Source organism: Mastomys coucha, unplaced genomic scaffold (assembly GCF_008632895.1).
Source record: "Mastomys coucha isolate ucsf_1 unplaced genomic scaffold, UCSF_Mcou_1 pScaffold2, whole genome shotgun sequence".
NCBI classification, from domain to species: domain Eukaryota; kingdom Metazoa; phylum Chordata; class Mammalia; order Rodentia; family Muridae; genus Mastomys; species Mastomys coucha.
In genome coordinates, this window is record NW_022196902.1 from 5,310,276 (window position 1) to 5,327,948 (window position 17,673).

The 17,673-nt window shown below is 44.3% G+C and overlaps 1 protein-coding gene across 1 annotated transcript; it reads left to right on the forward strand.

The window, feature by feature from the left end:
* The first annotated feature begins 14,339 nt into the window (after positions 1-14,339).
* Positions 14,340-15,136, forward strand: Sf3b5 (splicing factor 3b subunit 5). Its single transcript, XM_031380407.1, has one exon. The coding sequence runs from the start codon at positions 14,569-14,571 to the stop codon at positions 14,827-14,829; it is 261 nt and encodes an 86-aa protein (XP_031236267.1). The 5' UTR covers positions 14,340-14,568; the 3' UTR covers positions 14,830-15,136.
* The last annotated feature ends 2,537 nt before the right edge of the window (positions 15,137-17,673 follow it).

The following is a 17,673-nucleotide window of genomic DNA, read 5'->3' on the forward strand; positions in this document are numbered from 1 at the left end:
CTCCGAGGCTTACTGCCTCCATACAATCTAATCTAGGCCTGGACGTTTTTCAGCCTCTGAGACTTACTGCTGAATAAGCTCACCCTTTTTAGTTCTTTCTGAGCTCTGGCTGGCTGGTTCAACTCAGCTGTTCTGACTCAAATTCCTCTCCAAGCTGACTGACTCAGTCTGGCTTCTCTCTCTGGGCCTCTCCTGAATTGCTCTGCTTGGCCTCATACTAACTTTGGTGATATATTCTAATCTTCTGGCTTCTCATTCTCTAGCTTGTTCTGTCTTTTTCTGTGTCTAGCTTATTCACTCTAAGCAACCTGTACAACTGTCCCAGTAAAACTGCCTCCACTTCTTCCTTTCTCTTCCTTTGCATTGCTCCCTTAAGGAGCTTCCCTTTCCTGTCTCTTCACATGAGATTTGGGCATATCCTATTCTGTCAAAACTTCCTTTGATGTCTATTTGAGTGGCAGTCACTTTGCCTGCCACTCAAATAGACATCATTTTCAAACATCCTTCTTTAAACCAACTTTACCTTCATTGTTTGGGATTAAGTGTGTGTGCTAAGGGTTGAGCCACACCATAGAAAAAGGTTGTTTTTTTTCCCCCTGTAAATAACATAATCTCAGGGTTCACAGTGTGATAAAATATCCTGCAACAAAACTGTGAGCAAAATAAATGAAATTCCTCTTAAATTGTTTCTATTACATATTTGGTGAGATCAATAATGAAAATAATTGCCCAGTGTGGTGGTACATGCCTTTAATCTCAGCACTCTGGAGGAGAAGGCAGATCTCTATGAGCTCAAGGGCAGCCTGATCTACATAATGAGTTACAGGATAGCCAGGGCTACACAGAGAGATTATTTCAAGAAGAAATAATTCCCCCTGGGAATGGATGCATAAGATACCTTTTATGGTCAGGGGTAGAGCAGTTGGCAGTCTTTTCTTCATCCTAGCTTGACACCTGGCTTGATGGCCGAAACCGTTTTATACCTAGGACTCATAAAAATAAAATAAAATCCAGGCACCACAGTGCGGGAAGAGGAAGACAGACAGGACCTAGGTTCTGCCATGCCACAAAATGCCACACAGTGCAGGCAGGGAAAGACACTCATAGACCTGCCCCATGTCACAGGCAGGCCAGACACACAGAGCCCAGCCTACCACCACACAGTAGTGGGAGGAGGAAGACACACAGAGTCCCGCCTACCACCACACAGTAGTGGGAGGAGGAAGACACACAGAGCCCCGCCTACCACCACACAGTAGTGGGAGGAGGAAGACACACAGAGCTCCGCCTACCACCACACAGTGGTGGGAGGAGGAAGACACACAGAGCCTGCCCTACCACCACACAGTGGTGGGAGGAGGAAGACAGACGGAGACCTGTTGACCCAGATGCCACAGCTGACCTCCAGCACATGGCACATCATTGCCAGAGGATATCACCCAGGAGCCCACCGAGTGGTCAGCCTATAGCAGGAGCCACCGCAGTATGTAAGTATATGGTGGACGGATGGGAGAGAAAGAGAAGTGGTGCAGCTTGAGCATAATGAAGAGAGAGATGGAACTGGACTCTCGAGGACAGAGAGGATTATTAGTCTGTTGTGAGTGGCTAGTTCCACCATATGGGGTCATAGTGAGGTCCCAACCCGAGCTGCCACTGAGGATCATGAGTGTTGATGTTCATGGCTCATGTTATTGTTGTTGAACCAATTTAAACTTACTCCCATCTAGCTTACAGATGGATAACATTCAGACTATGGTCATTTCATTTGGCTTTGACAATTACTGGGGAGTAACCCCTAATCTACTTTCCTAACTGCTAGAGTGTCTGTTTCTCCAGCAGTGTACCCCAAATACTTGCTACTTCTCCTGGCCATGAGCTCATGATCCATCTTTCATGGTGGCCTCCTCTCTACCTGTGACCCCCAACCTGGTAACTGAAAACCTGCCTACTTCTATTCCCTCTAGGAATTGGCTGTAGCCATTTTTATTCAACGAAGAGTTTTAAGTTAGGGAGCAAGGTTTGCCACTAGATCTTGCAACTGGGACACGGAAGTCAGTATTACAATACACAGCAACAGAGCAAACCTCAACATATTATGGTCAGGGTAGCTGTCAGGGATCACATGGATGCCCAAGACCTGTGCGGAACTGCCTTTGCTCCTCACTGGACTGCAGCACCCAGGAGAATGGGCCTTGCACCTTGCTTGGACTTCACAATGGAGCTGGTCCTGATAGTGAAAGGCACCAGTGAGCCAGACCCTCACAGGCTGCAGCACTTGGGAGAGTGGGCCCTGTGCCTTGACTGGGTGATACACAGTGGAACTGGCTCCAGAGGCCTGGGTGGCAGAGCTGGCCTGGAGGGCAGGAGATCAGGAGAGCTGACCCTGCCTCCTGCTGTTTGATGGTGACAACACTGGCTGGCCTAGTCAGAGCCTTGCCAGAGAGCTCATCCCAGGGTGGACTGGCTGACCAGCTCAGCTCCCACCCAAGCCCAGATCCAGGGCTCTAAGTTGTCTACCCCCAAAATCTATATCTTTTACAAATGGTTGTGATGCATGAAAGGGCCAGTGCTGCTGATCCAAAGCTGCAGGCTCTCCATGGTGCAGGGCAACAACAAGATAACTAGGAGGGGTTCCAATGAGGATCCAATATTGATGGTGTTGCTGAAGTCAGAGACCTCGAACCAGGCCAATGACTCATTGCAATGAACATTGTGCAAGTGAAGATGTATGGACAGAGGGAAATACTGTGGGACACTCTGTGACACACTACAGCTTCCATGATTAGATTTTAAAAATTATTTTTTTTAGGGATGAAGTTGCAAGGGGGGTGGATATGAGAAGATGAAGGGAGATGAGCAGGACTGGGGTGCATGATGTGAAACTCACAAGAAGAATCAATAGAAAGTTAAAGAGAAAGAAACAATTAACACAGGTGTGATGGTTTGTATATGCTCGGCCCAGGGAGTGGCACTGCTGGGAAGTGTGGGCTTGTTGGAGTAGGTGTGTCACTATAGGTGTGGGTGTTAATATCCTTGTCCTAGCTGCCTGGAAGTCAGTATTCTGCTAGCAGCCTTCAGATGAAGATGTAGAACTCTCAGCTCCTCCTGCACCATGCCTGCCTGGATGCTGCCATGCTCCCGCCTTAATGGTAATGGACTGAAACTCTGAACCTGTAAGCCAGCTCCAATTAAATGTCCTTATAAGAATTACCTTGGTCATGGTGTTTGTTCACAGAAGTAAAACCCTAACTAAAACAACAGGCAAGAGAGAGTGCACCTGGAAGTAAATCTAGAGAATTCTAAACCAAGGTACTGGGACGAGTAGGGTGGAGCATACCAACTGTGCCTGCAGATCACTCACTCACTCACTCACTCACCCACTCACTCACTCACCCTCATAGGTACCTATGAGTGGCAACTTGAAGACAATCTGTCATTATGTCAGATTTAATTGCCTCATACAATCTCTAGGAAAGGGTTCAAATCCGCAGTTGGTAACCAGGGACACACACACACCTGAAAAATTTAGCTAATTATGATCTTTGAAGAATATAAAGGATTCCATGTGTCAAGACAATAAGGGGCTTGCTGGTTGGGGCATCAGTGCCATTGATGTCAAGGGCTTCTTTCCTCTCTAGGTTATAGGTGGTGATGAAGATGCTTTTGCAGGACTAGTGTCCACACAAGGGCTGTGTGGCATGTCCCTCCAAAGTGAAACATTTCTCTGGGAGGAAAGAAGAGCCTCTAGCCTGGGAGAACAAAAGTTTGGAGGATTCTTGAGGACCCCTACCTACCTACCTAACAGGATAAAAACAACCCTAAGTGAAAAAGGGAAATGCTGGAGATACCACTAGGCTTGCTCTAAAATTATATTACAGAGCTATAGTAACAAGAACAGCATGGCTCCGGCACAAAAACAGACATATGGACCATCAGAATAGAAAGGAGGACCCAGAAGTAAATGTGTGCAGCTACAATCACTTATTTTTGTCAATATATAAAAACCACACAACAAATATGTACAAGATAAATACATCTTAATGTATTTGCATACAGGCGCATATACATAGGACAAAGACAGCCTGCTCAATAGCGATGCAAAACTAGATGGCACATGTAAAAAGAATAAAACTAGATCCATGTATTTGATGCTGCACAAAAATTAGTTAAAGATGAAAAAGGAAAAGTGCTTCAAGACAGAGAATTAAATAAGGATTTTCTAAAAAGGATTTCAGTAGTGAAGGGAATAATCCCAAGAATTGACAAGTAGCATTACACGATATTAAAAGTTTATGCATGACAAAGGAAACACTGATCAGACTGAAAGTTGAGCATACAATAGAGAAAATTCTAGCAACTATGCATCTGACGAGAGATTACTATCTATATAGGGAACTGTAATAATAATAATAATAATAATAATAATAATAATAATAATAATAATAATCACCAAAACAAAAACAAAAAAATCAAGCCATCTAATCAATACACGGGCTAATAAATATGACTATAATAGATAGTTTTCAAATGAAGAAACACAAATAGCTAATAATCACATCTTAGCCATTAGGAAAAGCTCTCCTGGGAGGGCAAGTGTGAGATGGCTCACACAGTCAAAATGCTTATCAAGGAAACAAGCAACAGCAAATGCTGGTGAGGGTGTGGAGAGGAGAGTACAAGGCAACCCTTGCACACCGCTGGTGGTACGGGCATGGAGGGAGCCAATGCAAAGGTTCTCAACCAGCTAAACAGAGAACCACCTCCCATGCACATACCCTGAGGTCTCTGTACCTCACTGTGGAGAAACTTGCACGTTTGTCTAGTGCTGTACATCAGCTAAGAAGTGGAAGCAGCCTAGACATCCATCAGCAGATGAGAGGGTAATGAAAATGTGGCAGAGATATACAATGAAACTTCATTTTTCTGAAAAGGAAACCGAAACTATAGCATTTACAGAAAAGTGGCTGGAACGAGAGATCATTGTGCTGAGTGTGGGCGAGGTGAAGCTAACAAACTCAACCAGTTAGGGAAGCGCGCATACATGAGTGAGTGTGCGTGCATGCGTGTGTGTGTGTGTGTGTGTGTGTGTGTGTGTGTGTGTGTGTGTGTGTATGTGTGTGTGTGTGTGTGTTTGTACACACTCGTACATGCTGTGTGTGCATGTGGGCGAGTGTGACACCATAATTCTAGAAAGGGCTTGTGGAGAAGAGAAAAGGAATAGATCTTATGGGAGGCCAATGGGGAAAGATGATGGGAGGGCGGAGCGGGTAATGACACCCATGTGATATGAAAGCACAGCGAGGACTTTTAGAGGAGGAAGGGGAACAGCAGGATTGGTGCAGCCAGATGAGAGAAGCAGTAGGGGAGGGGCCATCTATGAAAATGCCACACTGAAACCTACTTGGAATGGTGATGTAAAAACTCATACAATGTGTAAAGTAAGAGGCATTTGTTGATAAACAACAGGCTTCTGCTTACACAAAATTAAATTTTACAATTAAAGTTACTGTGGTGCTTTGAATCTACTTGACTCTAGGAGTGGCACTATTAGGAGGCGTGGCCTTGTTGGTGGAAGTGTGTCACTGTGGAGGTGGGCTTTGAGACCCTCCTCCTAGCTTCCTGGAAGTCAGTCTTCTCCTGGCTCCCTTTGGAACAAGATGTAGAACTCTCAGCTCCTTCTCCAGCTGCCGTACTTTCCGCCATGATGATACTGGACTGAACCTCTGAGCCTGCAAACTCCAATTAAATGTTGTCCTTTATAAGCGTTGCCATGGGCATGGTGTCTCTTCACAATCATGGAAACCCTAACTAAGACAGGCAGTCACCCTCCTCCTTTTACAGCTAGATCTTTAAGAAAACCTTCAGTCCGGGGTCACATTCTCCTGAATGAATGATCACAATGTGATAGACAGTGTGGTCAATCTCATCTCAGCCTGGACTTGACTTTTGAATGTCGACTGAATGACAAGTCCAATCTCATCTTTGTATTTATTTATTTATTGGTACACAATTGTTCTTTCATTGTCTATAAAAATTGCTTTTCTGTCTCTCAGTGAACATTTCTCACAAATTAAAAATGCATTTATGTGTAGCCTGTTTCATATTCTCATTCCTGAAATGTAGAAACACTATTACTTTCTTATATTGATTTTTATCTTTAGCAACTACCATTAAATATTTTAAACTGGGTTAATGGGTTTAATATATTTAATTTATTTTTACCATTTTAAATGGTTGACCAAGCAAGCACAGAATCCTAATAAGAAAAGCCTTCCAGAACATCTCATCAAAGGCCCTTACAAGTCCGAATTTAACTTAGGTATTTATTGAGTCCATTTCTCTTAATTATTAGAATGTCTCACACATCCTTGTTCACAGCCTTGTCTTAAACTTGAAACTACAAGTCAATTAGCATCTTCTAAGAGTTGAATCCCAAGACATTTGTTAGAGCATGTTTTATGTCTAACTATTTCAAACATCTTCAGCAACAACATGATTATTCCCAAACCTGATGTTTGAGTGTGGAGCAGGCAGTGTGACTTCATCCACTGTCTCCATATCTGCTCATGCATCTGCCTTTATATGTGGAACACTCAGGAGAGAGTAGGTACATCAACCCCGCATGGAGTCACAGGTTCTATTTTAGGACATAGATGACACTCGGGAGCAGAGCCTGGTTACCAAGTACACAATTTCTGACCATGAGATTCTTTGCCACTAAGAAAGGGTACCCATTATCTGCCTGTCTTTCTGAGCTCCTAAGATCAACATCCCATCTCACTGAACTTCCCAGAGTACAGTGCCTGCTCATAGCATCAGCAGAGCATCCTTCTGAGAGAGGAGCCAGGCTTGTAAATAGGAATTGGGCATTTGGGTTTGGGACTCGTGTTTCAAAATGGGCTGCGCGTGTTTGAAGCACCAGCTGGTGGGGTAGAGAGCAGAGTGTGGCAGTTTTTAGAAAGGTGCAGCTAGTAGTGATTGGGTACTGCAGTGGTGGGTGAGACATGCAGAAGACAGCCAATACTTACCTTGTTCTTAAAGCAGAGTGTTGGTAAAGCCAAGGCAAAACCGCAGGCTCCCGCCCTTCTGAACATCGCCAGTAAAATGATCAAACCAAAGTGCAAGGTTCACCTTGGCTAATGAAGCCAAACAAAAGCAGAGAAGAAAGGACTTGACAGAGCTGAGGATGTAGTCCATTCAGTAGAGTGCTTGCCCAGTGTTGTACAAAACCCTGGGTTTGATCCATACCGGGAACAAGGCAGGCTGGTACGCCTCCCATTCCCATGCTTGAAACTGAAAGGAAAAATTAAAGCTTTAGACCTGTGCTGACTAGGAAGAAAAGTTATGGGCCTAAGAATCCATGACAAGCTGGCCCACATAGGCCTGGGAAGTAGCAAGCAAGTTGTTAGATATCATAAGAGCTGGCAGGTCAAGAAGACATAAAACTATAAACATAGAGGAAAACATGTCTAGGCAAACGAGGACATGTCCAAGGCCCAGGCCTGCAAAGACGTGCCTGGCAGACACTAAGTAATGGACCATCTGGTCCTCTCAGATATGGTTTAAGGTCAGATGCTTTGTTGACTCAGATTAACACCAACTTTAGGAATTTTCCACTCTGTTCTGCACGCAATAGTTAATATTTGAACTAGCCAATCATGTATGGCCACACTGATCCCTTTGTTCCCTCAGACTTTTTCCCTATATAAACCCCTAACTTTCAAGCCTTGTGGTCGGCTCCACTATCTCCTGCGTGAGATAGGTGTGGTGCCGAACCAGAGTGCCCTGAAATTAAAAATACCTCTTGTAATTACATCAAGATGGTCTCTTGTGATTCCTTGGGTGCACGTCCTCCCGAGATTTGAGTGGGGGTCTCCCCCAGGGGTCTTTCAAAACAAAGGGAAGTTCAGAATTACCCTTGTTTACATAGCCTGGGCTACATGAGACTTTGTCTCAAAACAATTTTTTTTTTCGAAACAGGATTTCTCTGTGTATCCCTGGCTGTCCTGGAACTCACTCTGTAGACCAGGCTGGCCTCAAACTCAGAAATCTGCCTGCCTCTGCCTCCCAAGTTCTGGGATTAAAGGCGTGCGCCACCACTGCCCAGCAAAACAATTTTTTTTAAAAATAAACAAAGCAAAACAAAAACCAAGCCGGGTGGTGGTGGTGCACGCCTTTAATCCCAGAACTTGGGAGGCAGAGGCAGGCAGATTTCTGAGTTCAAGGCTAGCCTGGTCTACAGAGTGAGTTCCAGGACAGCCAAGGCTACACAGAGAAACCCTGTCTCGAAAAACAAACAAACAAAAAAAAAACCAAAAAAACAAAACCAAAGGAATTACAGTGCTTGAAGACCCCAGGGACAGGGTTCTGCCTGGAATATTTTTACATACCTAACAATGAATGATTTTCTCAACTTATTATGCAGTTAACTTGTGGCTCTTAGTTGAGGCTGTCCGCTCCACCCCCTCCTACCCTTGAGGCTGACATTGATCCAGAAGTGTAGAGACTTGAAATTGCTTTGCTAGAGACTTATGTAAGCTGGAGAAAAATGTCCAGAGAATGGGCAGGGAAGGGTCCAGTGTGGTTGAGCCATGGCTGGGTATGCCATTCCACCTCCAAATTCCTTTCTGACCTAAAGCTCTAGTAAACACATTAAAAAATGTCTAGTGCTTAGAAAAATTGCAAGGGCTAAGATCATGGAGTCCCTGTCCTCCTGGACCATGTATTCTAATGAGAGAGACAAATGAGTGACGTCATGCAGGTGTTAAATGTGTATGCTGATAGTCAGTGCTCAAGGAAAAGCCACTTTTAGGAGAAAGGGGACTGACTGCAGCTTTACATCCTTCAGCCTGAAATGGCCTCTGTTGCCATCTCTGACCTCTTCTAGGGGCAAGCTCTCACTGTGCTCCAGCTATTTCAGAACCTCTGAGGAGGACACTTTGAGAGTCCTCTGACTCCAGAGCTTTTTTGATCTATGTCTGGAATGCTCTTCCAGAATTCCTGTCATTATTGGCTTGTTTTTACCTGTAACATGTGTTAAGTGGCACCTTCCAGAATGTTTCTCCTAATCCCCTCCTCTCAGTGCCTCCCATCCCCTCCCCCATTCCTATGGCTCCTGTTTATCCCTTTGCTTAAAGTATAAGAGTACAAGTGTTCAAATCCCATTCCACCACCAAGCCCTGCACACACACACACACACACACACACACACACACACACACACACACTCCCTGAAACCAAAACTCATGAAGAAAGAGACTTATGTTTCATAATCCCACTGTCACGGAAATCCCATAGTACCGCGCTGTCTAACTAAATATAAAACTCCAAACTTCGGTGTAATAGTTGTACGATGACAACAATGATGTAAGTTAAACACTCAGCTAACCAAAGTCTGACCTGCCGCACCTCAGTCACTAGCACTTTTCTGGCCTGTTCTGGTTGGATAACGCACACGATCCTGATTAAGGGGAAAAAAATGTTTTCAATCACCAGTCTGTGCGCCTGCTTTAAGTGTTGTCTTGGCGCCCCCTAGTGTCAAGCATTACCGCAACACCTGTACATAGTAAAAGTCTTTAATAGTGTAGTAAAAAATGAAATTTAAAATAAGCTTCCACTAAAAGAAACGTCTTTACTTATATTTCATTTAAACCCTTGGTTTTCTAAGCCATGAAAAAATTTGGACATAATTTCTTCAGCACCACACGGTTGAAAGTCATTGAGATTTACTGGATTAGAGTGTTCCATGGATATTCATAAAAATTGTTTGTTTAAATTGTGTTTAATGCCCCTGTGAAGAACTCTCTATACATAAACATGTATAAAATAATACCCATGTATGAGAATAGTCACTGCAGAGTTGGAAACACCATACATTCAACCAATGAAAGGGTGGCTATTTATAGTATGATGCATCTGCCCACAGGAACAACGTGTAGCTGTAAAGGGAGACCTAAAGAAAGGAAGGGAGGAAGGAAGGAAGGAAGGAAGGAAGGAAGGAAGGAAGGAAGGAAGGAAGGAAGGAAGAAAAGAAAGAAAGAGACAGAGAGAGAAAAAAGAAAGAAAGGAAGAAAGAGAGAGAGAGAAGGGAAGAGAGAAAGGAAGGGAGAGAGAGAAGAAGGAAAGAAAGAAAGAAAGAAAGAAAGAAAGAAAGAAAGAAAGAGAGAGAGAGAGAAAGAAAGAAAGAAAGAAAGAAAGAAAGAAAGAAAGAAAAAGAGAGAGAGAAGGGAAGAGAGAAAGAAGGAAAAAGAGAGAAAGGGAGGAAGAGACAGAGGGGGGAGGGAGAGAGAAAAAGAGAGAGAAGGAAAGGAAGGGAGGAAGGAAGGAAGGAAGGAAGAGAAAGAAGGAAGGCTGGCCATGGTCCCATATGCTTTTAATACCAGCAGTCAGGAGCCTGGGGCTTGTGGGTCTCTGTGAGTTCCTCACCAGCCAGGTTTACATAGGAAATTCCAGGCAAGCCAGAGAGAGGTGGAGCATACTTGTTAAGGTTACAAATTCTAGACAAAAATTCCTTATCAGTAATAAGTATTAAAGAGTGCAAATACTTGTTTCCAGGTCCCAAGGATTCTTACAGAACATCTTTAAATATACATATAGTAGGAATTTATTACCCTGACAAGCCTGTATAAAAGACACACAATCCAGGTATTTTATTTACAACCCATAAGCCTAGAATGGGCAGGTCTAAGGCTATACTAACTTATTCCCCAGCTACAGGTCCCTTGTTCCCTGCCGTTTCTCCTGGCCATGTGGTACTGGTCCATGGTGAATTCTTCATCCTCCATTTCCTTCTCTTCTTTCTTTCTCTCTACCAGCTACCCCGACTTGAAACTCCAGTCCCACCTTCCTACCTCCACTGTCCAATCACAGGCTCCAGCCTTTTATTGACCAGTCAAATTAGAGAGAAGGTTCCCATGACATCAGTGAGTATGTGAGGATCTGCTTGTCAGGGGCAACCACATCTCGAGGGACCAGTGGTTAGCACTGGAATACAAGCAGCATCAGACCCACCCATTACATAGACACAGTAGCCACCCTCCCATAAATCTAGCAGAAGATGGACGATGACTGAAGAAAGATATACAGATTAATTTAAAGCTTCTAAAAGTACATGAATAAATGAAGATATATTCTTTATACACTAGTGAGAAAATTCAATACAATATAGGTATAATTTTCCCCATTTATTTTATAAATTTAATATAATTTTAATTAAAATTATGCTGTTTTCCTATTATCTGAAAGCAGACAAAGTTAAATGTGAGGGTTTCGGATGATTTTAAATGTCATTTGGACTGGGATGGTGACTCTCAGCCGTAATCCCAGGATTCAGAAGACAGGGACAGGAAGAGTAATTCAAATTCCAGGCCAGTCTGTAGAGTGAGACCCTGTTGCTGGAAAACAAAATCTAAAAGTCATTTGGGAACACACAGAAAGTACTCAGCGATTTATTTAGGTTATAAAAGTTATTGCTCCACTTATCAAAATTACAGATCAAAACTGCTTTTCTTTCTTCAAGCTTTTAAGTTCATCAGAAAATTCTATTATATCTATAAGCCTAATACATTTTACGAATAATTTTTGAGGGGTTTTTTAAGAATTGGGATTCCAGCTGGTGAGATGGCTCAGCGAGTAAGAGCACTGACTGCTCTCCCAAAGGTCCTGAGTTCAAATCACAGCAACCACATGGTGACTTACAACCATCCGTAATAAGATCGGATGCCCTCTTCTGGTGTGTCTGAAGACAACTACAGTGTACTTATTTATAATAATAAAAAAATCTTTTTTAAAAAAAGAGTTGGAATTTCATTACTCCCCCTCTCTCCCCCTCCCTCCCCCTCCCCCTCTCTCTCTCCCCTTCTCCCTCCCTCCCTCTCCCCACCCCTTCTCTGCCTCATAGCTGTGTCTCAAGATGTGAGCTCTCTGGTGTTGCTCTAGAGAAATGCCTGCCACTATACTCTGCACATTGATGGTCATGGACTCTAATGCTCTAAAATTGTAAGTCCCAAATAGACTCTGCCTTATCATAGCAATAGAAACATAACTAAGGTAAAATGAGAGTCCCACCAGTGAGCCCTGATCCAGTGTGACTGGTGTCATGGAAGGGGACATTAAGACACAGGCATAGAAGGAATGTCAGAACTCAGAGAGAAGATAGCATGTACAAGCTCAGAGGGGCCTTGGAATATAACCAACCCCAGCATCTTGCTGTTGAACTTCCCTTTTCTCGACTGGGAGGAAATAGATTCCTGTTGTTTAGGCCCCTCCATTGTTTCTTGCTATGGCAGAGCTAGCAAGGGACACCCTGATTCTCAATGGATTCATAGGAGTGTGACTTCTTCCTAAGGCCTTTTGCCTTCAGTAACATTTTCATATTCTTAAGTCATTCTTAATAACACTGGAGTCTCACTAGTTTTTGTTTTATTTTTCTCCTGAAGACTATCATGAGGATTCTACTCATCTTAGTTGCGAACCGTTCCTATTGCTGTGATGGGACACTATGACTGAAAGCACATGGGAGGGGGGGGGCTGAAAAGAAATGAGCAAAAGATTTAAATCCACAATGGACATCAGCAGAACTACAACAGACCAGCAGGGTGATGGTGGCACACACCTTTCACCTCAGCACTCGGGAGGCAGAGGCAGGCAGATCTCTGTGACTTTGAGGTCAGACCTCTACAGGAATTTAAGGCCAGATCTCTCTGTGAATTTGAGGTCTACAAAGTGAGTTCCAAGACAGCCAGGCAGGACTACACAGAAAGACCCTGTCTCAGAAACCCAACAAAACAAACAAACAAAAAAAGCCAAAAAACAAAACAACAACAAATCCCCTGCAAACCAAAACCAAAGGAGAATGACGGTGAAACCGTAACCAATCAAAGGGCAAAAGGAAGCCTGACACAGTGACTAAGCCTCTGACGGAGTGCTTCAAAGTGTGAAGCATGTGCAGAGAATTTGAGGCCCTTTCTCAAAAAATAAATAATAGGAGGCAAGGTATAGTATGGCTGGATGGTGTATCCACAGGTATTTCTATATTTTAGGAATAAGATGTGTATTATGTTGTTCAAGTCTTAGGTGTTGGTTAGTTTTAGTTTTTGAGACAGACTTTTTCCCTGTAGGCCTGGCTGTCCTCGAACTAGCTTGGTAGACCAGGCTGACCTTCAACTCACAGATCTGCCTGCCTCTGCTTCCCAAGTGCTGGAATTAAAGGTGTGCGCCACCACTGTCTGGCAAGATGCTTATTATGACAAAGTTTAAACAGAAGAATGAATACTGGAGGGAGTGGTACATGTCTCTAATCCCAGCATTCAGAAGGCAAAGGCGGGAGGATTGCTGTGAGCTCAGGGCCAGACACCACCCCACCACCACCAAATAAACAAAAGTACCCCCAAACTCCTGTATTTTCAAATTGTCTGTCATTGTCCATTCTCTTTGGCTGCGATTGCTCTTACCCCATTCTTTAAAAAAAAAAAAAAAAAAAAATTTTTTTTTTGAGGGTACAATCTCCATCAGGCTGTACGTGTATCTTTAAGGGATACCATAAAAAAAAGTACACTTATCTTTTCTGAGTTGTTTGTAACATGTGAGAAAGTGCATAAACCCCAACATAAGGCAGTAAGTAATCTGCAGAAAAAGACAAGGTGAAGAGAAAGAGAGGTTTTCTTGTCTTGAGCCACATCTGACTTCAAGGAATAGCTTTTGAGTACCTAGGGCAAACAACTCAATGGGCTGAGAAACTGGAGCCCGGATCTTGTTGTGGAAGCCATTAATGAGACTACTGGTGCTGACACTGATCACCAAGCAGCTAGCTAGGGTCAAAAGACTTTTCCCGGTACCCAAATCCTAAGAGACAAAGCTGGGCCCAAAAGGTAACCATGCCACCCCGTTAGCTTCTAGGTACAAAAGTTAGTCTTCGCTGGGCGGTGGTGGCGCATGCCTTTAATCCCAGCACTTGGGAGGCAGAGGCAGGCGGATTTCTGAGTTCGAGGCCAGCCTTGTCTACAGAGTGAGTTCCAGGACAGCCAGGGCTACCCAGAAAACCCTGTCTCGAAAAAAACCAAAAAGAAAAAAAAAAAAAGTTAGTTTTCCTGGTTGCTTGCAGTGGAAACCCACTTGGATTTCCCCTACTTTGCATCCCGGAGCAGTGGGATGACCCCTTGAGGGCATTGGACATTGTCCTACATAACCCAGGCAAAAACGAAACAAAACTCTAAAGTAAACTCTTTGGACCACAAGTCCCAGAATGCAACGCTCGGGTTAGAAGGCGATCACCCAAGAGCCACTACGCGGACCATCATGCAACACTCCTCGAAGTTGGCGGGCTCCGTGAGGAGACGGCCCACTGTTTCCTAGGCAACTCCAATCCCGCGACAGATTGCACCTCTGCTTCCGCCTAGGGAAAGGGAAGTTTATTCTTGCGTCTCCGGAGCGTCTTTCTCCCGCGCCAGCACGAAGGTCTTGTGTGGCGACGGCGGCAGCGGAAGCGGCAGCGTCCGTCTCATTTGAACGCCGCGAGCGGCAGCTTCTCGTCTGTGTCCTGACCTCGAAGCCTGAGAGCAGAGCGGCGAGATGACGGACCGGTACACCATCCACAGCCAGCTGGAGCACCTGCAGTCCAAGTACATCGGCACGGGCCACGCCGACACCACCAAGTGGGAATGGCTTGTGAACCAGCACCGGGATTCCTACTGCTCCTACATGGGTCACTTCGACCTCCTCAACTACTTCGCCATCGCTGAGAATGAGAGCAAAGCGCGCGTGCGCTTCAACCTGATGGAGAAAATGCTGCAGCCCAGCGGTCCGCCGGCGGACAAGCCCGAGGAGAACTGAGGCGAGCGCTTCCCAGTCTTTCCCCCATCTGCCAGCTGGGGACCGATCCTCTCCTTACTCCGGCTTCTCCACCATTCTGTGTTGGCTGTCTCGCCTGACCTGCTTACCTGTGGACGATTCCGAACAAGTCATCGAGAGACTGTCGGGTCCCCTGGGAACTGCAGGAGGAGAGTGATCCCAGAATTGGCGAGCGAGGGAGAAGACTACATGGGAGTGATGCCGCATTTCGAGTCTGCTTTTCGATAGTTGATGTCTTCTTGCCTTTTTTTAAAAATTTATATATATAAAGTTTAGGGTTTACTCTATCTTTTGGTATGGATTTGCTGTGTTCTTTGGGAGGTTATTTTGGAGAGAGTTCTGTGGATCAGGATTTTGTGAGAGTATAATTAGGAAATGGGGGCAGAACCACAGGGCAAGCGTTTATTGCCAAGGCCTTATTATGATATTCCTTCACTTCGATTTTCTTCATGCATACAGTGTGTCTGGTCCCAAAGAAATCTCGAAGCACGGAGTTTTTCTACATCCCTTTCCCACCCTTTTATGCTGTACCCCTCACCCTCTCTTCTTGATTAGTCTGTGTGTCTTCAGAAATGACAAATAAGTGGTGTCATGTCCCCACCCTGTTCTGTGCCCTCCTACGACCCCCATTCGGTTTTCACCAGAGCATTTTCTCAAGGTTTGAGGGCATACATTTTGCCAGCTTGAAGAGTTTACAATCTTAAATACCATGCTTACGATGCTAATTTACCAAGAGTATGACATTTGAGAACAAATTTTAAGGAATCAAGAGAAATAGCCTCGCAGAGCACAGGAGGGTGTTTTCCATCTAGCAAGGCTGTCGGGAGTGGACCCAAGAGCAGCAGTCTGACTTACTAAAGGAAAACCATAAAAGCAGTATGAGTCACCAGAATACCAATGTGGTGGTGTACACCTTTAACCCCAGCACCTAAGAGGCTGGGGGAATCTCTTGAATTCAGAAAGTGTGGTGGTGCACACAGAACAGTCGGTGCTCTTAACCACTGAGCCATCTCTCTAGCCCCCTTAAACAATTCTTTTTTTTTTTTTTTTTTTTTTTTTTTTTTTTTTTTTTTTTTTTTTTTTGGTTTTGGTTTTTCAAGACAGGGTTTCTCTGTTTAGCCCTGGATGTCCTGGAACTCACTCTGTAGACCAGGCTGGCCTCGAACTCAGAAATCCACCTGCCTCTGCCTCCCAAGCTCTGGTATCAAAGGTGTGCGCCGCCACCACCCAGTGGTGCGCACTTAGTCCAGGTGCTTTTGAGGCAAAATCAGGAGGATCTCAAGTTTAAGGCCAGCCTGGGCTACAGATCTAATTTTGGGACCATCAGGGCTACATAGAGAAACCTTGTATTGAACCCTATCCCCAACCCCTCCACACAAAAGCAGTATGTTGAGAAGGGGTGAACAATATAACAGCAAGACAAGAAGTGGAAGTTGGCTGGTGACTCAGAAAGCTTTTTATGTGGGTTATAGCTATTGGCATTCAGCGGAAGAGAAAACTATATTTTTAGTAACTTAGTTAAAAGTAACAGTAGCTGGGAATGGTGGCACATGCCTTTAATCCCAGTGGGGAGGCAGCCAATCGGATCCCTGAGTTCAGGACCAGCCCTGTCAACATACTTCAGGACAACACAGGGCTATTAGACCCTGTTTCAAACAAACAAAATAACAGTACAGGAATTCGGGAGATTTGCACAGTAAGTGTTCTTACTGTGCAAATCTAGGAACCTGAGTTCAAATTTCTACTAGTGCAAAAACCCAGGTATAGCTCTATGGGCTTATAACCCCAGTACCGTGGAGAGGATAGCTGGGGCTTTCTGACTTCCTGCTTAGCTCCAGGTTCAGATACTGCCTGTGTCTCAAGACAATAAGGGGAGGATGGACTGGAGAGATGGCTACATGGTAAGAGCTAGTTGGCTGTTCCTCCAGAGGACCCTGGCTTGATGCTCAGCACCCACATGGTGGCTCACAACTCTGTAACTCCAGTCCCAGGGGTTCTACTAACATTTTTGAACTCTGTGGATAACGGACAAAAGGGCTGTACATACACATGCAGTAAAACATTCGTGTACATATAAAAATCTTTAAAAGAAAAACAAAAAAGGAAAGTAGGAAATTCCTTTTTGCAGTAGATGGTAACCATTACAGAAAAGCACAAACAATTAAAATGTAGAGTTGTGGAGCCCAATCCCAACCCATATGCCTAATCCCTCCCCTAAGGCTCAGGGGATATTTCTGAAGAGGGGGCAGAGATATTGTTAAGTCCTGGAGGATCAGGGAGTGTCCTGTGAGAGTGTCTCCTAGAAATGTCTGAAGCTACACCCATAAAGTCTCACCAATGTGGCAGCCTAAAGATGAGCTGAACAAGAACAATAAACATCCTAATGTAGAAAGGGAAAGGCTAAGGTCTCAGCTCTATACAACTGCAGGCAGCTGAGGGATACTGAGAGGCAGCCTTCCCCAGGAAAGACACACCAGTTGGTTATCCTATACCAATGATGAATTAGTTCTGAAATCTTCATAGAAGTAACACTACAGATTGAGCAGGTTATATTCGTGTATCTAGGACACACAAACACATGTAACAATTAATGCAAACGTGGCTGTGAATGTGAAAGAGAGCAAAGAAGACTATAGGAGGGACTGGAGGGAAGGAAGGGGGGGAATGGTATATATTATAATCTCAAAAAAAATGAGAGGTTTTTGTTTTTTTTTAAGATTTATTTATGTATTTATTTTATGTGCACTGCAGCTGTCAAACACACCAGAAGAGGGTGTCAGATCTCATTACAGATGGTTGTGAGCCACCATGTGGTTGTTAGGAATT